This window comes from Lissotriton vulgaris, chromosome 9 (assembly GCF_964263255.1).
Source record: "Lissotriton vulgaris chromosome 9, aLisVul1.2, whole genome shotgun sequence".
NCBI lineage: Eukaryota > Metazoa > Chordata > Amphibia > Caudata > Salamandridae > Lissotriton > Lissotriton vulgaris.
The window spans coordinates 145,615,528-145,641,370 of record NC_141697.1 but is presented as its reverse complement, the minus strand read 5'-3'; the positions used below and the strand labels follow the sequence as shown (position 1 = coordinate 145,641,370).

Genomic DNA, 25,843 nt, shown 5'->3' with positions numbered 1-25,843 from the left:
TAATAAACCCCTTCAAAATGTGTTTTGTTCTTAGTTGTAGGAATCGTGCTTTAGTTGTCAGGTGTAGCATTAAAGCGGCTACGGCACTAAACGTAACTAACAGCCGGTTCTTCGACTGCAGCCCTTTTTCTATTTTCATGGTTTGGCAGTTGACAGACTGCCAGAAAATTGCAATTCAGATTCTGCTAGCTTGAGAGGCTTTTTAAGGGGGCAGGGTAGGAAGAGGAGGAGGAAACAGCTGAACAAGAAGCAGGCGATCAGCGAGCCGAGCCAAGAAGAGTGGAGAGAGACTGAGGACAGCAGGCTGCAGGGGCAGCCCGAGCTTTGCAGAGACCAGAGGAGTCCCACTCCCTCTGCTGCTGCAGCTCTTCCCCCTGACCTCTCAGACTCCGCCAAGACCCGCTTCGTCTTCTCTGGACTACACAGGATAGCTGAGACACTCAAAATCGCGAAACTCGCACCAATCCGCTTTTAAATTGAATCTCTATAATTGGGTGCTGCACGCACTGCCTTGTGACAGCTGTCTTATTTGGGTTTTACCGGCTCTTAATGAACCATCGGTTTGGATTAAACCATTAACTGTTTTTGAATCAAGATAAGGATTTTTTCGAAATAATTATTTTTTTATGTGCATATTTTTATTTATCGGCGCACCTCTTTTCACCCCAAGACCCTGGAGCAGGTACAGTAACCATTGGGTGAAAAAAACGCAAACTCCCCTTTTTGTGTGAAGTATTTTTTTTTTGCTTGTAGCCTCCTCTTTCAACCCACCCCCAACCCCGTTCCTGGCCATATGTGAATACGTGTTTTTGAGTGTTGGCGTTAACCGGCATGTTTTTAGTCATTACAGCCAATTGCAGTGTTTTGTCAAAGGGAAGCCACATGTAAAGCTGTTGGCGCAGCCCCTCACAGCTGTAACAAGGGCCGGCTCACCCAGAAATGCTGGCTTAACTTCAGGTTTATAAAGCAGCATCTTTGGTAGGATTAATAACTTGGCAGGCTATAACCGGAGCCTGTCTTTATTTCAGTTGCATTAAAATAAATTGCGCTTGAGAGCTATTGTGCGGCGTACTTTTCGAAAAGTGTTATTTTTATCCTAAATTGTGGTCTGTGTTCTGTTCTTAATAATTGTTTAGTTGTTTACTCTATATATCAGTATGGATGTCTGCAGTAACACAATAATAATTTGTTCTTTATTTATGTGGTGTCACGTGCTCTGCGTTATCAGAGCATTATCACTTCGTATATCCTACTCTACTGCACATGTAGTGCATGCATTAACAGTGTTTTACCAGCACTTATTGTATTGCTGTTAAGTACATGCGTGTAGTACATAATGAACTGTACAGCACCGTGCACAAACGGAGTTCTAAGTTCCGCATTTTCACTGAATTTCGACTTCTGAAATGCGTTTTGGGGTGTGCAAGGACAGTCTAGCCACGTATGACGCCAATATATGTATATGTGCTGGATAATTGTACTGTATGGAGTTAGTACATGTGCAGAATTGTATCAGCTGGGCAAGCTGTTTGTCGGCCTTTAGAGAACACTACACTCACTTGTTTACCCAAAAGCAAACACACATGATGGTCCTCTACAGTACAGCATCGAATAGTCTTTCACATCTGGCCAAAACACTAGTTTATTTTCGAGTTTGAGCGCTCTGCACGGCTGTAAACTATGTACAAACTGGTCAGCCACCGTTGGCGCCTAAAATTATTTTTTTATTTACTTTTATTTGGCATAGTACCTTCTTAAAACAAAAAAAAGTGTATTCTGCTTCGCTTCACTGCGCCGAGCGCACAGGGCGCTCTGCAGATATTCAAAGATTGTGTGTCTGGGATTACGTTATTTTCAGCCTTGGAAATGCCCATGTAACTAAAGCTGCTAATGATAAAGGGGATCTCGCTGTTCTGCTGACTCGAGTATTTTATCTGTCTGCATGCGATTTTTCCCCCTTTTAGCAAAGCTCATGCCTAGTTTAAAAACTGGAATATTCTGTCTTTGAAAAGAGATTTCAGCTATGCAGAAAGAAAAATGACATATATTTTATTTTAAAAGCAACTTTGGTGTTTTTATTTGGGGAACAGTGGACACTTGGCAAATGCTGGCGCTGGCTAGAGCGAAGAGAATTAAAAGAACTCGTATACATAGGCAACCATGATATGCCATTAGTGGCGAAAGAGTTAAATGTTATCAGCCCTTGCCATCACTGTCTTGTGTTTACGAAAACTCTTTATTGGCATCGCTGTGAGATTAGTCATTATAATATGGATTTAATCGAATGCACGCCACGAAGGCCGTTACATTTACTGTTTGTCTTTCTGCATGTGTTATTTCAGGTGGCTGTTCTGGAGAGACACTGCCGGCGGTTTTATGCTTCTTCACTTGGCGAAGGAAAGGATTTTAAACTGTGAGGAGTGCCTTTGATTCGCCTGTTACGGACGCTATGGTATCTGAGCAGAACTGGTGGGATCTGGGCTAGTTACTGGCCTTTGAGTTAGAAGCCGAACCTGCTCTCGCTCTGGAAGACTTTCATTAACTTTTTATATCGATTTAAGGCGGTAGAATCTAAGCTTCTGATAAGTTTCTGCTACCCCTCCCACGACCATGGCGAATGTGGAGTCCATGCCCACGATCACCAGCCGCATTAAAAACCTTTTGCGCTCCCCATCCATCAAACTTCGAAGACACAAGCCAGGAGTCAAAAAAGAGGACATCAGCAGTAAGGTGAGTTTCCAAAGAAATGAGAGAGCAGCTCTCCTATTTGCGGGTTCCATCAAATTATTGGACCCATTCCATCACATTTGTTCTGTATAAACTTTAACAGGGTTTTTTTTTTTAATACATGCATTAGTTTTTATGACCAACATGGCATTTGGTAAGGAGAGAATGCCGTGTACTTTTTGCAAAGAAAGTCATTGGATGGTGTACCAAAGCAACTAGTGTGATAGTAGTTTTGAATATTCTATTCTAGTGATACAGATACCTCTACATTTCCATTATTATGTAATCCACGCTTGTCAGAAGTCTCGTCCTGATCTCGGATTCTGTGAAAAGTCTGATTTCTGGTTGGGGTGTGTGGTGTTATTTTGTGAGGGTTTAGTTAATATGCTGCCTTGATTGTGTTTGTATGTGTACTACAGTGGTTGTTTTGTGCAATGGAGTTTATACATGCTATCTAGGAGTATTTTTTATGACCTGATCAGATTGTATTTCCATGTTTTGACTCCTGCTGCCTAATTGACTTCTCAGAGCATATATGGAAGCTTCTTGTCTCATCAGACCTTTCCTGCCTGCGGAGTAGAGCTTTTCCCATTTATGCGTGAAGGACTTGTGCAATAACTTCACGGTGCAAGCAATTCTATTACTAAGCCAAACTAGAATTATGACTCTGTACTTTTTTTATTTGTTCCCCACGTTCTTTCTGGGTGTTTTCACATTTGAAATGGTGGAAGGAAGACCACCCACTGTGTGTATGATCATGTGAAAGCATTTTTATAAGTATTTGTGGGACAATAGAACCGCTTACTTGATAGATGTTGCAAAAACCAAGAATTTGTTCCACCTGTGTACTTGATGCCTATGATGTTCTTTTGGTGTACGCTTCGTTAAAAAAATGTTTTGATTATTTCAATAATAGTACAAAACATAAGCAACAAGTTAAGTAAAAGCAGGGAGAAGCACAATGGGAACTGATAGTTGCTCACATGGGTTCAAAAACGGAGGTGTGTATGTAAAAGTAAGAGGCCTGCATCTAACCATTGGCCATTAAAGGTTATGGGACATTATTTACATAAATATCCTCGACATCACATGTCTGTCATTTACTAGGCGTGTGAAGTGTTTACATTCATCAATCACTTGTTTTACTAATACATTGTGACAGATGTAACGATTAAAGGCGTTCCGGTGTTATTAGTATTTCTTTACATCTTTCTCCATTGGGGTGAGGAGTAATTAATAAAAGCGATTTTCCCACATGGGGTCCCACACTTTTGAACGAGAAGAATGGAGCTTCAGCGTACCTTTATTACATCACTACAAAAATTAACTCTTGAATCCACTCATGTGTAATTGATACTGGACCCGCACCCCTTCGGGATACTACTCTTATTGCCAATAAAAAGGGCATTAGTGTAAATCACTTTACCTTGACGGATACTTCATTCACTAACCCTAATGCTATTACTAGCTTTGCCTGACAATCGGCACACTGATCACTTGTAATTTCAACTTACTGTCTGGTGCTAGGATGCTACTACCTGCTGTAACACAGTTCCTGTGGACTCCTAGTTCCAACTCAGTTGTTGGCATGTGACATCATAATCGTCAGGAAGCTGGTTTGAGTGTCACTAGCTGAGCAGTATCTTCTCACTGTCTGGAGTTCTGAGTTTGATACTTTCTGAAGATCTTCCTACATGTCTCCATCAGTAGGTATCCTCCTGCCATCATGGAAGTAATACCCTGCACTGCTCTGCATATTACGGATGGGTAGAAAGAGCCATGGCAGGTCGTGTCCGGAGCAAGAGTAGTAACTGCAAGGTCTGGTGAATTGTAGTTTAATTCTCCATTTCTTCTTTAGTCTTGCTCAGTTATTTTTGCTTAAAATGATATTGTTCATAATGGTATAGTAGAACTTTGAAGGGTTAAAATATTAGGTGTGTGTTTTAGGGTAAGACAGTAGACTCCTTTGTTAATAACCTGCTGGATGGTAATGAGTACAATCCTCATGCACTGCAATATTCCCCTTTTAAGTAGTCCAGTATATGCCTAAGTGGATCTAAATATATCTAATCTGGGTAGAAGACTATTTGTGCACACAACCAAAATGACTTCACTACAGAAACCTACTTTGTGCTGTCAATTGTTTTTAATGCGTTCAATATTACTTTTTGTTTTGCACGTTGATGTAAGGATCATAAGTGGTTAACAGGATTATTTAAAAGTAGTTAAGCCAACTGACCCTCGAAACAAGTGCACATAAACGTATGCTAAGCAATTCTATAGAAGCTCTGAGTAGACGTTCAGTTACGCAGTTCGGGCACTTGGTAAAAAGCCCAGCTTCTTTCTCTTTGCACTATAAAATCCGAGGTCGATATTTTTGGCTCCATTCGAACTGCTTTGCCTATGTCATTGGGGCTCTTCAAGATAAATAGGGTAACTTAGCCTGAACATGACTTGTAACAATATTCATGTTATTTTATTAGGAGAACGTTACCAGGGTTTTAAAATTATTTTTGTGTAGCATGTGTTTCTGTGTAGCATGTGTTGTAGAACGGAAACCTCTGTGATGTTGTCATTGGAATATTACAACTGGTGCATAGATGAAGAACCCAACCATACCAGGGACTATGCAAAGACATACTTGACTTAATATGGGCAGTTTTCATCAGTTCTTTGTGGATTATACGTCCAGCTGCACAATTGTGTAGTGTTTTTGTTGAGTGTGTAGTAGGAAATTTGTGGATCCCTCTAGATTCATTAACTTTACCTCTCAAATCTGAGGAACATGCAGGATTTTAGCCTAAGTGGGATAATTGCTGGGAATTCTGGATGGAAAAAAATGCAATCCACACCAGTCGCACCACCGTAGACTCTACTTTTCGGAGATTTGACTTTGGTAGGTTATTGTGCCTGGGCCCAACTGTAACAGACCTTTTACATTGATTCTGCTGTTACCCAATATTGCCTATTGAGCTAAAGGTGTGCAAGAAAGTGTGCCAGGACATGGCAGAACGTCCTATAAAACGGAGGGGAGTGTCCGTCAGGGCCCTGAGATTTCTGCAATTTTAATCTTGCAATGACCTTCTGTTGTTTCCAAATGAGCCTGTCTAGGTATGAGAATGCCTCTCGAGGGGGGAAAGTGGTGAGGGTAGGTAGCACCGGTCTGAGTCTTGTGTGCTGTGTATGGAGTGTCATAAAATTCCTGGAAGAATTTTTTGACGAGTGTCTGAAGTGGTTTACCCTGGCATGGTGTTAATGGCAGATACATACTCCCTAGATAATTTGGTCCGAGTTTACAAGCTAACTCTTTCTCTGTTCTGTACCACCTTTCTATTTTTTTGGTTTCAGTCAAAGTACAGTATATTGTCCCCTAGATAATTTGGTCCGAGTTTACAAGCTAACTCTTTCTCTGTTCTGTACCACCTTTCTATTTTTTTGGTTTCAGTCAAAGTACAGTATATTGTCCCCTATCTGTATCCAGATTCCGTAGCAGCGATAGTTTATGCAAGTGTTGTGCGCCGCCGTCTCAGTGTTTCCTATCCAATTTTGTTCTCTTGGTCTTCTAAACGTTGCTACAGTTCTTCCTTTTTATTATTTTTTTTTAATGGATCTTTGTTGCCAGGGAGAAACATGCCCCTGATGCCTTTAATGCACCCAGTGTGTGCAATCCTAGCCCCCCCTTCCCTTGTCATTTTTCTGGAAATATAAAGTCCTGTGTTTTTTTTTGGTTTGCTTCCTATTGTGCTTGCAGTAGAGTGACCCATCTGAGCGACAACTACCAAGTAGTTTCTGCATGCCAGGGTCTTGTATTGCGACCTAAAACATCTGCACATTACCTAAAGCTTGTGTTCCTATTTCAGAAGTTAGTGCTGGATAGATGTATGTAGCATTTTTGCAGTTGCATACCGCCCGATTTTACAGATCTGCCTGTTTCTGGCCCCCAAAAGGCATTTTGGTGTGTATAAATCCCAAATTGCAATTCGGTAACATGTTACCGAATTGCAATTGGGTGTTTTCAATACATACCGATTTGGAAGGGGCATGTCCAGGGCGTCCCTTCCAAATACTGAATCCAAATGGGATGTAAGAATGTTTTGTGACTGAAATGAAGTTGCAAATCATTTGCACCTTACCACCTACTCAAAGTTGGTAGTTGCCCATTTCCGTAAGGAAAGCTGGCTGCGTTTAAAATAAATAAAGACTGCTTTATTTAAAAGCAATCTGACGTGGTCTGCTGGCCATACAGACCACCACGCCTGTGATAGCAGCAAATTCATATGGTCACAGATTGCAAGCTACCTCATTAATATTCATGAGGTAGGTCTATTTGCGACCCTTTATGATGTGCTTACTTTTTTTAATTGGTAATAGTGATTTGGCATAAATCGCTATTGATCTTTGTACATCTAGCCCTTACTGTCTGGCCAAACAGATGGGGCAAACAAAGTAAATATTAGTCTTGTGTGTATTGTTTATGCTATTGAAGTTTGAAGTCCTGCAAATTGGGATGTTTGGTGTGCCTTGTGTTTATGAAGCCTATGTCTTGCACCAATCCCTTGCCTTCAGAGACATTTCCCCGATTTGCCCTAATCTTTGTACTGATCTGTCCATCTCATTCCACATAACTTGATTCAGATCCTGCCAATCATAAATATATAGCTTTTGATGTTTGTATGATATTTGGGATGACTGATTTAGGGATTTTTTTCTTGACATGCAGTGGATGCGTGCACAGTTGCCACTGTAAAGGCATTTCTCTCACCCCTTCCCCTTTCCACACTCCATGTTCGCCTAATGGATGTATGTCGTTACAACGCATACTTTTACTCCGCGTACCATTACAACGCGGTATTTACAACGCATACCACTACAACGCATAGCGCTTTGGGGTGCTGGATAGTGGTAAGTATAATTTACTATTCTAACTCCAGTCCCCGTGGACCCTAGGGAAGGTGTTGGATAGTAAATTAAACTTACCTCTTATCCTAGAGCGCCCCCCAGCGCAATGCGTTGTAACGGTATGCGTTGTAATGCCCGCGTTGTAGTGGTAGTGCGGAGTAAAAAATGCGTTGTAACAGGTGAATACCTCGCCTAATAGCCAGTACCTTGCTTCTAACATCACTGTCTCTTTCACCTCCCTCTTAAAAGGAGCTCGCTAGTAGAATTGCCACTACTACCTTTTTTCTTAGGGCCAAAGAAGAAAAAATGTTTAGGAACCCACTTTGAACAAAATCTGTGCCAAAACGAAGTGGGTGTCCTGAAGGAGACTTAATTCAGAGTACAGTCCCTTAAATATGGTAGCAGCGCCATTGTTTTGCTGGAGCATTTAGCGCTAACATTTAAGCAGATTATTTTCATCACCCTATTAGACCTGGCATCCTTAGGGTGGGCTCCCTCCCATCTTTTACCTTTTTGCCTCTGTTTTGATTGAATTTTTTGTTGGCCTTAGGACTCTAGCACGCTACCACTGCTTATCAGTACCCAGAACCTGTAAGTTAAATGCTACTCGTGGGCTGCAGCACTGATTGTGTCACTCACAGAAGAAGTCTTTCAAACCTGTCCGGTCTTCCACTGCAGTGCCTGTGTGTGCAGTTTACTGCCACTTCGACTTGGCATTTGAAACTACTTGCCAAGCCGTAAAAACACACTTATTACATATGTCACCCCTAAGGTAGGCCCTAGGAAGCTCCAAGTGCAGCATGCTATGTAAGTAAAAGGTAGGACATTGCTGTGATATTTTTCATGTCCTGGTAATGACAGCTACTTTTTTTTTCACTACTGTGAGGCCTACCCCTCTCACAGGTTTACATTGGGGATTCCTTAACACACTTAAAAACTGTAATTCTTGATCCGAGAGGAGTAGCTATTTTATGTTTCATATCTTTGGAATGGTAATAAGTCTTCCATGCTGGATTTATCATTACTGTTTTAGAAATGCCACTTTTTAGTACGTGGATATTTCTCTGCACTTACTGCTCCGTGAGTCTCTAATCACGTCTGGAGTGGGTGGCTGATAGCTGCTCTTTGTGCATTTCTGTTAGACCGCTACAAACACAGGAAAGATGTGTGCTGGGTACCCATTTACCTATATCTGCATTCTAATGGACCTGCTTGGGCAGGATGGAAGGAAGGGGCTAGCACTTCACTGAATAGGTAGTGTAATTCCGAGATGTTACCTCCCATAGATAGCGTGGCAGACAGGGCTGCATTGAAAGGGGGACCTGTGCACTTCAAGGAGTTGCTTTGAAGTCCCTCAAAGGCACTTTTGGGTAGAAGTCCTGGGTCTCTGAACCCCCCCCCCCCCCGCCAATCCCTCCAAAAATCAGACACTACTGGACTTGTGATTGAAGCTCTGCTGGAAGAATTGCTTTGCTGCCTAAGACTCCACTATACTGCTGAGCAGGAAAGCCTACTTTTCTGCTTGTTGCCTGCTGTTCTCTGACTTGGCTGAAGGAGAGCTGGACTCTGCCTTCACTCCAAGAGCTTGTTGGCTTGCCTCCTGTTTTAGAATCTGGTATATTAAAATGTCTATCCCTGCTTCTGTGCCTTCTTCACCTGAAGTTGCCCAGATACTTGTAACATAGAGTTCCCCTCTTCTCGTCTGCATGTAGCAGAACTATCAACCTGGTTGTGGGAGTAAAATCGGTACATCGCATCTGAACAAGCGATTGTCTCCTGAGATCGATTCCTTGGACAGTGTATCACTGCAGCTTGGAGAGATCAATGTATTCTCTTGTCTCCATGGAGAAACCCAGTTCAATGCCTCCCTACTCTGGTACATGTATTTGGAATTAATGCATCGCCATCAGCGGGTGGAGAAAGTTGACGTATACTCCGACCTGCAGTAACTCCTCTCACGACACATCTTGCTGCTGCAACCAGGAAAGGTACTTGGTTCACCGGGTTCTGCGTGGGTCTTGCAGTGGGCCAGTGCTCAATCGCCGTCAGGCTAAACTTTGATTTTGCCCTGTTCAGCGTGACCCCAAGTAACCCCTAAGGCGCTTTTTGCTTGGAAGTGCTATGTTTTGCTTCTTTTGAACTTCCTAATCTCAACTTCTATACATTAGATTTTTGTTTGTGGTTTTATGCTCAGAATACTTAGTATACTCCTGAGGCGGAAAGCCGGGAGTTGGGAATCTTGCACCTCGCTAATTTTAAATATTGTAATGCTTGTTTTTTGGTACCCTGTCTTTCATTTTTTACCTACCTACCTACCTACCTTCCTACCTACCTACCTACCTTAACTTGATATCAGGAATTTGCTGGCTCCGACTATTAGGCGCGGAGACCTTACTTCAACGCTGCTGACACACTCCACGCCCACCTCGCAGTCGGGCCATTGGGGGTGCGGTCCAGTCAGCTGACGCGTTCGGCGTCACTACAAAGGAATACGGTGATGCCTCCGCGCAGCGGGCGCGCCTTCGGCACGCCGGGCATCCGGCGGGGCTAGGGGCCAGGACCCCTATTCCATACCTGGCAGTTTCAACCCCCTCGAGGACTAGTCTACTCTTCAGCTGAACTCCGTGATATCCGGAGGATAGCCTCTGACATACACGGGGCTATGCTAAACTGCCCTAACAAGTTACCTGAGCAGTTAGAAGGTCCAGTAGCATGTAGAAGTTGTACTTTTCAGGGCGATCAACTTATTAGCCATGTTTCACTAATACATCCCTCTAGGACCGCCACTCCCGAGGCTCCCACACTTATTCTTTGTAATGTTAGGTCCTTGGCCAGACACCCATTCGAAATTTGGGACATGATTAATTCACATTTCCCGGAAATCTGTTTCATGACTGAAAGCTGGCTGACCTCCACCAACCACCCAACTATTAACATTGCGATCCCAGATAATTACAAATTTATTCATCTGGACAGGATGGGAAAAACGGGGGGTGGAATAGCCATTGCTTGTAAAAAAACATATTAACCTCTCTTGGATAAATTCGCTAATGGATGAGGAGCTGGAAATCGGTATCTTCAAAGTAATTATTCAGCCTCTGAGAGCTGGACGGGAGCCTTAGTGTATCGGCCCCCTGGCCCGAAAACTGATTTTACTAATAGATTCATTTACCTGATAGCCACGCATGCCTTTGCAGCTAGCAAGTTTCTGGTGCTAGGCGATTTTAACTTTCATGGGGAACTGCATTTACTACCAGAGGTGAATAAGCTCCTTACAGATATGGAGCAGCTGGGGCTCTTTCAAAGAATACAAGGACCCTCTTACAATGGAGGCCATACACTCTACCTAATATTTACCAATATTGACGCATTTAAATATGACCCTCCTTAACACCTTGTTTTGACCGACCACTCGATGATTAAGTTTACATCCTCCCCGCCCCCACGGAAACATAGCGGCCAATCTACTGGTAGATGCTCAACCGCACAGAGGCCGTGGAATAAGCTTACCCCGCAGGCCTTTGAGGAAGTCTTCCAGACCCTCTCACAGATAGAAGATCATGGTGTAGACGACATGTTGACAGGTTTTAATGAAGGGTTGATGAAGGCTCTGGATGTTATTATCCCCGTGAAACAAAAACCCAGACCCACCCCTAACTGAGGTTCAGCCCAATGGTTCACCCCTGAACTGAGTCTGGAAAAGTCTTCCTGTAAGAGAATGGAAGGACATTGGCGACGAAATAAAACCACTCGGTCAAAACAGCTCTTCAAATCCGCTCTGACGGCCTACCACCGCAATTTAAAGGCAGCACTATGCCTGTTTATCGCAAACCAAATTGAGAATTCTAACAATTCCTCCAAAGCCTTATTTGACATCGTAAAATACTTTGTGGATCCTGTGGTATGCAAGCAACCCTCTATCGAGCCCAAAGACCTATGCAATTCACTGGCTGGGTTCTTTCAGGAGAAAATTGAGAAAATCTATGCCAATTTTCCTCCATTCGATCTGGCAGTCCTACCCACCACCTCAAACTCGAATGACGCTATTACACGGACCGATTTGCTCTTGAAAGGTATAGGCGTATCTCCCTAGTTGAGACCCAAACGGCCTTATAGTCTGCTAAATCAGACTCTCCAGCTGATATCTGCCCTCCCAAAATCATCTCACTCCTGACCCCTATTCTAGCTATCCACGGTACAAAAGATTTTCAACCTCTCTATTATGGAAGGGGTAATTCCAACAAGCGTTTATTCACCCCATTCTTAAAAAACCTATGGCAAACCCACTAGAGCTGGGCAACTATCGCCCTATTTCCTTGCTTCCCCTTCTGGTAAAAATACTTGAAAGTATGATCAATAAGCAACTAAATAGCTAGCTGGAATCAAACGGTATCCTGGACTCTTCACAGTCCGGCTTCCGTCGGGGTTTTAGCATCGAAACGGCCCTCCTATCAGTGACGGACTCCTTGAGAACAATGCTGGACGCTGGTGGATCATTAATTCTGATTCTGCTTGACCTCTCCGCGGCCTTTGATACGATTTCCCATACTAGGCTCGCGGAGAGGTTAAGCTCCTTCGGTGTTCATGTCCGGCTCTTAAATGGCTACAGAATTTTTTGGCTGACCGTTCTCAAACGGTCATTATGGGCCCCCACCAATCAGAGAAAACATCACTAGACAAGGGCGTCCCCCAGGGCTCCTGCCTTAGCCCCACCCTTTTTAATATCTATATGGCTCCTTTGGCTAAGGTGATGGAAACCCTGGGGTTCGAAATTATTTTGTACGCCGATGATACCCAGCTGCTGTTGAACATCGACCCTAACCTCGAAGCAGATGGACTCCGCTCTTCTACAGGAATTTCTGAAATTTCAAACTGGATGACCAACAACTGTATACAGTTAAATCCGGGCAAGACGGAAGTCATGCTTCTAGGGAAAGCCGCAGCAGTCTGGTCTAATGGTTGGTGGCCGTTACAACTGGGCCCCTCTCCAACGCCTAAGCACAGTGTTGGCAACCTAGGCATTAAGCTAAACCATTCCCTATCCATGCAAGAACATGTAGCTGCAGTATCGGGGGCCTGCTACTACAGGCTCAGACTACTCTGAAAAATGTTACATTTCATCCCCATGGAGCACCGTAGAACTTTCACCCAAGCTCTAGTCATTAGCTGCATGGATTACGGGAATGCCTTATTAGCAGAAGTTGCAATTACATCTCTGAATAAACTGCAGGTAATCCAGAACATGGCGGCCAGGCTGGTCCTGAACATGCCGGCTGGCTCCCCCTCGCTGCTACTGTTGAGAAATTTGCACTGGCTGCCGATAAAACAAAGAGCCTTTTTTAAAGTCTGTTGTCTTACTTTCGGTGCTCTTCAGGGTCAGGGCCCTTTGTACCTTCAAAACAAATTAAAAAAACATGTTCCGAGTCTCCCTCTGAGGTCTAGCACGCAGCAGTTGCTTCAGGTGCCTCGTATTAGACTTCATAGATCTGGGGGCATGGCCTTTTCTTATCTCGCCCCCAAATACTGGAACAGCCTTCCACTATCCTTGCGAGAAATACCTTCATATTCGGTTTTTAGAAAACAGCTAAAGGCATTTCTGTTCTAAGATTTCCCCCCCCCCCTTCCTGAGCGGTCCTTCTTATGGGGCTTTTCTGAGTAAAGAGCTGAGATGCCTCTCTTTGATTCGAGCGCTATATAAAAGAGCCTAACCTAACATAACCGAATATAATCTAGTTTTGTAAACCTGTGGAGTAATTTTTGTGGTGTATCTACTGTTACTGTATGTGTGTTGCACAAATACTTTACACATTGCCTCTTTAGTAAAGCCTGACAGCCTGTGCTCACCCTCTGTTAGCATGAATTATCTTATTTTGATGTGTACAGAGCTTAACCTGACTAGAGTGGTGGTTCCTGCCTGGCGTAAGGGCATATTTCAGGCAAACCGTAATCCTAGTTCAAACCCACCCCCCGTATGACTTCCTTGTTGCTCAGAGGCCTGCACTACGTGCCCCTGCTGGCACTCATCACTATGTGCATATGTCCCACTAGTCACAAGAAGTGCAGCCTGGCATACGTGAACCACTTCCTCAAACTATCCCTCCACTGCAATATGACCCTTTAATAACGTAACCTGAATTCTCCATCCACCCTTTGTGGTACCTCTGCATGTAAAAGCCAGAACCTTCCCAATTAAATTGTGACTTTTCCAGCTGTCATCCGCATAACATTCACATCTAGATGTGCCCCTTCCCCAACCCCTCCACCTGCTGTACACTAGCATCAGGGATCTTCCCACAGTCCTAGTGTCTGCTGGGACCCCTCCATCGTTTTTATTTTTGCAAGCTAAGATCATCTGTAAATCAACTGTCCCAACAGCTATTCGTACTGCTTGTGTCCTTAAGCTGTTATTGGTGAGCCTTCCTTTCCACCTCCAACATCTTTGCTGGAGGTTTCATGTTCTTTTTGTCACTTTGAACTTATTTCCACCTGTTGGTCCTGGATGGTCTGCTACTGTTTAGTTGATAGCCTGTCTATTCCATGACACTGGCTGCTACCATTATGTTTTTATTTTGTGAAGTAGTGGAAGCAGGTCAGTATGCTGGGGGCTGGTACCCCTTCCCAGTCCCCTGTGCGGGTGGTCCAGCAAAATGCCCTCTGTGAGGCAAAGGAGAAGGTGTCTAGAGTCTCTTAATGTACACTTCTATGCATTCCTAGGGGCAACTTTGATACTTATATTTTGCCACCTCAAGCAGTTTTCAATGCCTTCTAGGTATGCCTGCAGATCTACTACTTGCTCCTTCAGAGAGAGCACCTCTGTCCATAGAACCTCCATTTTCTCTTCTATGGTGTCTCAAGGGTTTAAGACTCTGTTTACCATTTGCATTATGTCTTGCTTGAGGCTCTGATGTGTCGTAATTTTCTGAGGGCCAACAACTCCTCCTGTAGCCCTCCAAAGTGTTCCTTCGTGTATGAACACGTTGGAGGTGGGATGAGTTGGAGCATTCTTTTGTTGGGATAGATGGTCTTTTGGCAGGAAGTAGGTGGTTGATTTAGTATCCTCCTTGCCTTTGCGCTCATTCTGGGCAGCATCTCTAGTGTTCTCCTCGATCTTGTCAGATGCCATGTCTCTTGTGGTTTACTGGGCTAGCTGCTTGCAACTCAGATTGTGAGCAACCATGTCCCAGGCTAGGGAGGCGGAGTGTGCTTGCGTTCTGGATCTACGTCTGTCCTACAATCCCCACCCACCCCCAAATGGTACGAGTATGTTCAGGGATTCCACAGTGCTTCTCGGTGCTCTCCACATTTCTTAGCACCCTCAAAAGGGAGGCGCAGATGGATTGCACCATGCTCTGTCTGGCCACTTCACATTTGCCTTCTTGTGCTCCCGTCACATTACTGCAGTGTGAGGGCTACAACCCCTCTGAGTGCATGTCGTCGCTAAGCTCCAAAGGCCCAGCCCTCCTCTGTTGGAGGACCCTGGCCCATTCGCACCTCTTTAAGGGTTCCTTGCCAATAGCCCCTATCACCACCTGTAGAATCTCTTCGAACCTGGCCTTTCCTGGCCAGACACTCGGTCCCACTTTTCTGTGGGGCTCACTGATTCTCGTGAACTCCATTTGGCGATGGGGGTTGTGGTCCCACAACAATTCACGAGGGATAACTAGCTCCAGTCAGGGCGGCATGATTTCATGCTGTTATGTCTTAAGTCTTTGGTCCACCTCATGCTCCAAACCTTCAGTGCTGCTGCCCCAGACCTTGAAAACACCCTACTTCTTATAACGCTAAGGCCTGCTTTAATCCTGTGATAATCGCCAAGGCAGCATGGGAAGTGAAGAACTGGAATAACCCACTTACTGGGTCTCGGCGGTGGGGGAACCGCCCAAATCTTCCATACCCTTCATACTTAGTAAAGGGAAACACAGGAGCCTTCGTCTGCAGGAGGAACCCAGATTTATTCAATAGCCCGGGCTATGGAACAGAGTCCCAAGCAAGTCGGAGACAAAACCCAGGAGGCTGCTGCTTCACTCTGCAGCTTACAAGCCTTTTTATACTTTTTCATCCCAGTCTTTTGGCTGTTAGTTCATAGTTTAATCAGGGTAGTGTTTGTAGTTGATAACCAGATCCAGATGATGATTGTAGATGGTGACCTGGTCAAAGCTTGGTACACATCATTGCTCACTCTGCTTTGATCAAGGCTTAGTCTTTCAGGTCATTGTTCAATTGCCTTGATCAAAGCCAGGTCTTTCAAGTCCTTGTTTAATCACCCTGATCAAGGGCCAGCAGTCAGACCCTTGTCCAGATAACCTGATCACGGTGTCAAGGATGTTTTACCAGGGTGTGAGCAGGAGATGGAAAATAAATCATCTACTCGGGGTGTGAGTGTCTCGTGGCTTTCAGTTGAACTGCAAAGAACAGGGGGGGGGGAGGGTTGGGTGTTCGACAGTTCCTGGGCAGAAATGCAGGCTGCAAGATGGTTTTTGTCGTGTCAGAATTTCCTCAGGCATCAGCAGAAATGACCAGGTGGGTCGTGTGTAAGTGTTTGACACGAGATGGCAATGAAAAAGCAATGGAGTCCTGGTACAAATTATGCCGATCAGAAGAACACTTTTCCTCAGAAGGCCTTGACCCCGGTGGACCTGGACCAATGAGAATGCGTTGTCTCCTACCTCACCTCCATATTGCCAGCCATAGAAGAGCTTTTTATGGAACATCACACTATCTTCACATATGTGACGGGTACAAAAAATGCCTTAGCTACTGAGGCTTTTGCTGCTCCTGTGCTGAACCCTTTTTTTGATGTTTTGGGGCACTTCGAATTTAAGCCTCCATAGGTGTGTGTGTGTTTTTTTTTGTTTTTTGTTTTTTTTCTCCTCTCCTCTCAACACACGGTTTCCAGGCCAGGATCGTTTAGCTTTACTCAGGGCACAAGTCCTAAAAAAAAGAAGTGGGGGATGCGGACGTCATGACAGGAAGTAACGTCACGAAAGGTGGCTTATCTCGCCCCAGTGAGGCCAAAGAGTGAATGTGGGGCTCCATTTGCTCCAGTTATCGAGCTTCTGTTAAAATAAGTGGGGTGACGCCTTCCACCCGCGTGGTACCCCGGCTCGAGCCCTACTTTTACTCCAAATTAATCAAGGGGTCATTTTGCGTAAATCGTTGATGGTTTTCCCAAAGAAAGTCCTCCTTAAAATTAAAGAAAGAAAATCAGTCGGAAAGAAAATAGTAGTCCCATTTCTATATTTAATTTATTTCTCTGATGGCCGATTTACAAAAGTAGCATAGTTATGTCCATTATAACTTTCTGGTTGCAGGGATATGTAGTGCTTGGTGGTCACATAAAAACATGAAATACCCCAAGGTAATAACTGAGCTGCAGCTTATAACGACGTGTCATTGTGCACCAACCAAGTAGAAATTCATATGGTAAACATCTGATTACTTAAAAAAGCAGGGATGCAGGAAACCCTTTTCATTTATTTGAATATATATATATATATACCCAAGAATGTCGGAATAGTGGTGATTTGTACAACTCTGAAGTCGGTCGGGGTTACCCATACTATTGTGATTCAAAGGGGATTTTGCAAAATGTGCTCTTTCAGTGACCCTGGTATACATGGAGAGAAGTTCAAATTATAACAACTAATTCTCTACTAGTCTAAGTTTCCAAAACTCAACCAGCATTGACCATGCCAATAGGTCTGGCTTTAAAGAAATGTTTTATGGTAATGTGAAACATTACAAGAAAATAGCACGGAAATGGATATGCACTTGTGTAGGAGCACACAACTGTAGAATAGCTTCTTGGGAATTCATTCCCTCCATTGCTTATTAGTGGCTTTACATCTCACATTTGCTTGCTTTCTATTTGTTGCCCCTATTTGTTTTAGGCAGTTTAGCTTCAGTTAGCCCCTTCTAGTGCCCAAATCCTATTTACTGTATTCTTCCACCAGTGCTCTATTTCTTTAAACAGGCCTTTAAATCTTGTTCTTATCTTGTCCAATTTACTGTACTTTCAAATACAGATGTCATATTTCTGGCGCTGTCTTCAAGCAGGCTTGGTGTTTACTTTTCTTTCTCTGACTTTAAACTGAGAAGATTTGTGACATTTGTGCTGTAGTGGCGTGTGCTTGAAATAGTTGTGCATTGTTTTTTTTTTTTTTTTTTTGACGTGCTGATTTTTCAGAATCCAACAATTAAAATTCAAATGAAGCACATTTTTTGGTATTTCTAAAGTGCGATGGAAACAAATATTTCAAAAAAATCGGTGCACAAGGTTATGACATTTCCACACACTAGTTTGTGCACTGCATCCTTTTTAGCAGTAAAGCTGTCTGTGCACATGTAACTCATTTGAATTGAAGATGTGTTTGTAATGACCGTACGCTACCACACCATGCAAGAACCACTCTACCCCACTCCACGTCAATCAACTCTATGCCAATGTGCTCTGACACTGCACGCTATGCCAACTACACGACACTACACTGCAACCTGCGACACCATTGCGCTGGAAGTCATGCCGGACTCTATTCTACTCTATGCCACTCAAATCTGTTCTGCACCCCTCCCTACTCGCCTCTACACCACTGCACTCTACCACTCCCTTCTACCCTGTGCCGCTCCACTCTACCCTGAAACCATCCACTTTGCCACTTCACTCTTCCCTGAAACCATCCACTCTTGCCACTTCACACTGAAACAATCACAACAGTATGCCACTTCACTCTACCCTGAAACAATCTATTCTGTGCCACTCCCCTCCATCCTGCGCCACACCCCTGTACTCTGAAACCCCCCTCTCTATGCCACTCACTTCTATCCTGCGCCCCTCTATACCACTCTCCCCTTCCTTGCTCCACTCTTTGCCCCTCCACTCTATCTTGTGCCACCCTGCACCCCTCCATTCTATGCCACTCCACTCTTTCCTGCCCACTTGCTGATAACCTGAAACTATCCACTGTATGCCAAACCCCTCTACCCTGAAACCATCCAATGTATGCCACTCCACTTTGAAACTATCCACTCTATGCCACTATCTACACCAATGCACTCTACACTAAACTCAAATCAAATGCCCTCTACGTCCCTCTAGGCCAACCTACTCTGTACCACTGTACACTACGCCACTTCACTCGAGTCCACTCTACAACAATTCACTCTACAGTACTCCAATCTAATGCACTCTACAACACTACTTCCCTCTTTGATGCTCTGCGCATCTCCCTCTATACCACTCCATGCCACTCTGCTCTACTGTATTCTGCAACACACTACTCCACTCTTCTGCTCCACTCTTCGACTCTACGTCGCTGTACGCCACGCCACTCCACGGCACTGTATTCCTTTCATGCCCCTCTACTCCACTTTAACACTCCATGCCACTCTTTTACCCCTCTTACTTTTAGTCATGATAAACAGTACCCACACCGGTGTACACACGTGGCTGAAAAACCTTGGCAAAGCCAATCGCTCTTGCTTAGGCAAGACCTATTTGATTTATTAATGCTTGTTAAATAAAGTATGCCAAATATGCTTAAGGTATCTGAGAATGTTAGTCACCAAAGACCAGCCACACTTTATTACAAGTTTTTTTTTTTTTTAGTTTTCTAGACCAGTTCAAATCGGATGTTGAACATTGGGGAAAACTGCCCCCCTTTCTGATCGGGAGAGCTTCTGTATAATGGATTACCTTGCTTAGACAACTCTATGCACTCCAGAATACCCAGCATGAAGTTGGGGGAGATCACTTTTAAAAAGCTGTATGCACTTACTGTAAATTGCTGGCATTCCTTCTAATATGAATACACTGCTAAGGGGAGTTTATGATGGCGATTGGGCGTACCATATAGTAAACGGTATTACTGGGACCCTCACCTAGTAGTTTTAAACAATGGGCATTCAGGTCTTTTCAAGAGACTTCCTTGAAGACTGTTTGGGACACTATAGGTCAAGGAGTGTATCTGGGGTGCGATTATATGGGGAAAGAAGGGGAGCGCCACACTCTCCAAATGAAGTAGTAATTTGGATAGGGAATCTGTTCACAAGACATTTGAAATGGGTGTACTAATTAGAAAGACCCCGTTGTGGCACACTGCTGTCCCAACCTCTGAAAGTTTCCGATTTTGTAGTATGGGATAAGAATGAGGCTATCACCACTAGGGTATAAGTGGAATGGAAGAAGTGTGCTGATGGCTTGATTTCCTTTTGATCCACTGCAGCTCGCCTCTGAATTGTCTATGACTGGGATATAGTTATCTTTTGTTTTAGACCTGCTATACTGAGTTGCATGGCTGTCATCGATGGTATCCTGGAGGAGTGCCTCGTGGAGCTTAGACCGTTCTCCATCCATGTGAAGATGAAAACTGTATCTATCCTTTGCAAGGCACTTTTAAGCAAGTCCCTGGGCGACCTATATTTCCTCTAAAAATGGTAGGGCGGCAGGAATCAAATGATGGACTCTGATCTGTAGCAGGGAAGTTGCAATTAGTTCTGGTTTCTGGCTAATGTAATTTGAACTCCGCCACAGGGTATATCACACACTTGTGTGTGGGTTTTTTTTTTAATAAAAGGTGGGACCGGGCAAATGCTGAAGGAGATGCAGCGTACAGTATCATCTGGTTATACCCTAAAAAATGAAGGCTCCTGGGATTAGGTGTGGGAAGTTGTGTAAGCTGTCGTGGCGATAACTGTCGCAAGTGATGATTGAATTTTGATATTCAGAGTGTGGGGTAACATCCCTCCCTCAAAGTTTTAGAAATTACTATGAAATCTGGGTTTTATGGTGCCAAAAGCACCTTGGTGAAACTTTCACTCAGTCATGAGTTAGGCACAAATCTGGATTGTTGTATGGGGGCTAATTGCAATCAACCAAGTGGCTTGTAAAGTGCAACTACTCGCCCGTAAGGGGCTCAAGACGCTGGGATTATTGGAAGACATTCACAAATTTATGAGGCAATGAATGTGCTTCTTTAGGTTAAATTGACTTCTGGTGGGGTAAAATGTGGTATGACGAAGGAGATTGTGAAATAAATGCCCTGTTCAGATCTAACCTGGTTCGTAGCTAGAAAGTCCAAAATCTGTGCAAGAACTGTAATGTGTACCCAATATGATCTAGTCACCATAAGTCTCGTTTTTTTGGATCTGTGTGAGCTCCTATTAAAACCAAAATGTTTTTGAACGTGATTTAGCCAAAATACGGACCAGATTTTCACAAAATAATTGAAAAGCTCTCCAGGTTGCATTTAAATTCAAAATGAATAAAGTGAGCTTCTTTACACCTTTCTGAAACGACTGTCATTTAACTTTAGAACGTCGTGAACAATTCGAGCATAACTTTCAGGGATTGAAATTCAGTTGTTTACATTGTTGAGCTAAAAGAGGAAATGTATGTGTATATATTCGTCACATGGCTCATGGGTTATTAGCGAATCCTGTTTTGCCACAAATTAACAACTGACCGTACCTAAAGTGGGGCTAACATTCATACTCCTCTTGATGTTTATTTGTCTTCCAGTCGTCCTCCTTAAGAGCAGCTTTGGTAGTGGGGCTACTGTTCAACAAACGCCCTTTCTTGCTTTAACCCTGTTGTGCGAGGTGTTTTTTGTTGGAATGTGTTTCACACCTGTGCAGCCCATCCATCATGCTTTAAATGTCCTTCACATGGGCAAGCAGGGGCAGAGGTCTGCTGACCCTTCTGACTTTAGCCCAGGAATGCCTTTCAGTAATGTGGCTTTTAAGGAATCCCTTGGGCCTCTCAAACTGCTTTAAAAGTCACACCAGTTGCCAACACGCAGGTTATCCTCTGTTGTTAACTGAGGCCGAATATGAACGTCTCTTCTCAACCGAGGTCGGTCTCGAATCTTGATCCAGGGCCAGGTTAACTAACTAAAGACCGTAATTAATAATTATTAACTTTGATTGCGTTCAGTGAGGGCCTGCCAGTCTGTGCCAGTCACATCCAAGTAGCCAGGTTTGTGCTCGGTCTCCGGCGTAGTCAGTAAGTTGGTTTAGTTTGAAACCTCTCGGACCAGAGATGTGCGTTGTACTGTACTCTACAAGCAGTCCGCGACCCAAAAGGTTTGTTCTGTGGTCCTGTGTGAGCTCTTGTTAAAGCAGAATGTTTTTGGGAGCGTTGGGGTGGACCCCGCCTAAGCACTGAACAACTCTCTTGGAGTATGCCGACGACAGTGCTGCTGCTGCGTGTATGGCCCTTCCAGGGACGTGTACTTCTTTCCGATTGGGCATCCGAGCTGTGCCACCCCATGGTTTGAAGCTGTGAACCGGGGTATCGATTGGGTTCAACAGTTGATGCAGATTTGTAAGCACAAGTGGGTACCCAATTGTAAACGTAAAAAGTGGCAAACCTCTATGTTAACACTCCTGGACTTAATCTGTGACCTTTGAAACTGACTCCACAGAGCAGCTGCTGGTTATCACTGCTTGAGTCCTCGGATCCATTGGATCACCACCATAGTCATTAAGGTGACGTGAGCACCTAGTTGGCAATGTTAGTTCATTTAATATGATGGCGCGTTTTTATTTTTATGTCATGTTTTTGTTGTTGTTTTTTTAAACTTTATTTTTCAGGTTATTAATGTAACATTTAAATATCCCCCACAAATGGCATCAGAATAATACATGTATACAAATAGACTGTCTCATTATGGCACTTTTGTTTGGATATAGGCTTCACCTGGATATACGTAGACCCATGAGGCATATCAGAATAACATACAAATAAATAGGTATCATCGTGAGTGAGTAACCAGACCCTGCACTATACATTGTACAACCTAGGAGACTCCCCCAGCCTCCTCCTCAGTCCCCGATCCCTGCGGCGAAAATAACTCTCCACTCATCCATTCAGAATCACTTTGGGATTCTTGCCCTCATTTCCAATGAAATACACATGGCTCGCCAGGCAAGTAGGTCCTCTTGTAATTTCCCATCTCTCCTGCTGCTCTGCATATGTGTTTCTTCGGCTAGGGACCATTCTCTCACGTCTCTGAGCCCTTTGGGTATCTCTGGGGCCCTCTGTCCCATCCAAGTAATGGCTACCCTGCGCCTAGCCAGCACTAACATCAGTTGCAGTAATCTATAGGACCGCTTCCGTTTCCTCGGCTTAGGGACCAGCGCCAGCAAACAGTGTGAGGGTGTTAGTGTGATGCGGAGGCCCGTAGTGGCAGTTATGTGATCTACAACGCTCTCCCAAAAGCACTTAATTAATGGGCAGTCCCAGGCTAAACGCAGGAAACCCACCCCCTCCGCGCTGCATCTGGGGCAACTATCCCCCTTGTCTGCAGAGTAACTCTTCAATAAAATCGGAGTAAGGTAGGTGCGGTGTAGGAGGTTAGTGTATTAATTTAAAGCGTGCGTTACATGAGACTTTCCGCGTTAGAGCCCCTATGTGCTTTCGCTGCCCTTGGTCCAGCGGCGTACCCAAATCCGCTTCCCAAGCCGCCCAGGCCGGTGGCACCGGCGAGGCAGAGTCCCGTTTTATAGCTGCTTATAGTAGGGAGATTTAGTCTGCGTCTTCTGCCGCAGGACAGAAGAAAATTTAAGGTGTAAGTCATTGGGGGCGCCTCCGGATACTGAGTCCAAATTGACCGCACTACATCGCGCAGGCCCTGATAGTGTGTATATACTGCCCTCTCCTGAGGCCGAAGGTCTCTTCCGCCTGTTCATAGGTTAGGAAGGTCTCGGTGGGGTATAGGTCGGCCAGGAATTCACAGCCCCCCTCACACCAGGCACGGAAGGACATATGTTGTTTCCATGGGTGCCAGGATCCAGATTGGCGGGTCCCTACGGAAGGGCGCCGTTCGCAAGACTCTCTCTATGAATCGTTGCCAAACTCTCGCTGTGTGCCTAACCATGTAGGGCAATGTTTAATTTGCCCCCTGCCCAGCATCAAAGCTACCTGTAACTCCTGTACCGCTGCTCTACCCGCCAATAGTTGCGTCTCCCAAACGTCCGCAAACCATCTGGCCGCCGGTTGTAGCTGCGCAGCGTAATAATGGAAGTCCAAGCGCGGGGCCTTAAGCATAGGAGCACACCACCGTATGATGAGCTACCCTACTGCGCCGGCCCACCCAAAGTAGGGATGTAAGTAGCATATTCAGGGTACGAAAGACCCTGGGGGGGGGGGAGAGGACACAGCGTATTTTGGAGGACGTAAAGTGTCCTAGGTAGCATTACCATCTTGGCGACGGCCAGCCGACCCATGAGGGATAGTGGCAGGGTATTCCAGAAGGACACAGATTGCTGCAGAGACTTAATCACCCGATCAATATTGCAGGCCAGTAATTGTGCTTCCGTTGAGGCCACTTGAATACCCAAATAACGAAATCCCTCCCTCTCCCAGTGCAGCCCAAGCTCCGGCAAGTCCCCTTGGGGCACTGACTTAAGACCCGACATCGGAATGATCAGGAACTTGTTTTGTTGAGCCTTAGTCCTGATGCCTCGCCGAACAGATCCAGATTGTATAACCATATCGGAAGCGCCTCCCTCGGGGCTTTAAAATAAAACAAGGCATTGTCTGCATATAGTGAGATAACATTACAAGTGTCTCCTACCCGTATGCCCCATTGCGACATCTCAGAGCGGATCCGAACGGCAAAGGGCTCTATAGCCAGGGCAAAGAGTAGTGGCGAGAGGGGACATCCCTGTCGCAGCTGCCACTTTACATAAAAGAATACAACATTTATGGCAGCCATGACTTAGGAATTAACACTTTTGAAAATTGATCATATTCCACCAGCCTTCAATATCTTGCTAGCTGTTTATTTTTAGACAAACTGTGTTAATTCCACTTCAGTGTCCCAACACTTAACATCTCCTAAAGCTCTCTGGCTGGTGACTGTTTAAGAAACCAAGCACAAAATATTGTCCAAAACACTTAAACCCTGCCATTCCCATCACTAGGATCTTAGCTAGATTTACACCTAATGGACTTATATGTACTACTCCTGTGGCTTACAGTAAATCCCAAGCAGGCCTTTATCTGTAGGATTCACTCTTCATGCCATCACCTCTGGAGGAACTGTAACCTTTTCTAGTGGTGCATTTCTTGCAGCTTTAAGGTGTCATGGAGAGTTTACCTTCCTGAACTCCGGTGACAGGTGCTGCAAGAAGGGAGACCAATCTGTGTTAATCAACTTATTACATTGTTCTACGGGCTCTTATAAGGGGTATGTTATTTATTCTCCCCCCCCCCCCTCCATTGCTAGTAGTTCACAGATCATATAAAGCCAGTCTTTCTTGGTGGGGGTGCACCCTTTTCCAGAAGTGCACCATAGTATGGACCAGTTTCAAGGTTGTTTTCCAGCAGGATATGTATAATATCATTTTCCTTGGTACAGGAGATCCAGCAATACAGTGCTGGGATTTCTTAGAATATAGTGATACTATTTGCCCTGTTTCTCACCTCGTCACAGCAAATACAGTAGAGATCCAGTTTTGACACAGTCTCTCCAGCATTCAAGGCACTCTGTGGTATTCCATTACCTATCCTTTCAGGAGTATGGTGCCATTGCATAAGCGCTTGTACCAAGCTGAAATTGTTCACGCGCCCTTATGGAACGCGCCCTCAATTAGGCTTGGTGTGAACTGTAATGTAGCAGTCTGTAGGAGAGTGCTGAAATGTTGAACCTGGGGCACAGACACACATGGTGATCTTGATGGTAAGTGCTTGATGATGACGGCTATAGAGACAGATTTAATACCGGATCCCTCTGAATCCTGCTATATTTTTCTCTAGTGATTTGATTTTGCTCATTACATTCCTAAGATATCATAAGGTGAGGAACACCTGTCAATTATTTGTTCTGGAAAAAAATTGCATTTACACTCATATGCAGTAATGCGTGTTTAAAAAAAAAAAAAAAAAAAAATATATATATATATATCCATCAAATCGGGAAACTATTTGAAATGAGGCCACAGGGAGATAATATTATTCCATCCAGTTTAATGGCAGCAGGTAAGCTGATGATAAAATTGGGACCCGCAACAAACAAACTATTGATGCCAGACGCGTTTCGGGAATCAGACCGTCCCTTCTTCTGTGGCATGTTCTAGAAATGAGAAGCGCTGTTACCTGGCGCACTATTTAGTATCCGCGCCTGACCCCAATGGGTGTGTCCGAAAGCACAGCCTCCTGGATGCTGTAGTGCGCCAAGTGTCTTCCACAGTGGGCACGCTTACTCATTCCCCAAAT

General features: G+C 44.4%; 1 protein-coding gene across 3 annotated transcripts in view; it reads left to right on the top strand.

Moving 5' to 3' along the window:
• Window positions 1–204: 204 nt before the first annotated feature.
• Window positions 205–25,843, top strand: part of MAPKBP1 (mitogen-activated protein kinase binding protein 1) — a 921,590-nt gene continuing 895,951 nt past the window's right edge. For all 3 annotated transcript variants that reach the window (XM_086937231.1, XM_086937232.1, XM_086937229.1), the window contains exons 1-2: window positions 205–682; window positions 2,343–2,730. In XM_086937231.1, the coding sequence (XP_086793357.1) occupies window positions 2,611–2,730 (120 nt within the window). In that variant the 5' untranslated portion in view covers window positions 205–682; window positions 2,343–2,610. The remainder of the gene's footprint in view (window positions 683–2,342; window positions 2,731–25,843) is intronic.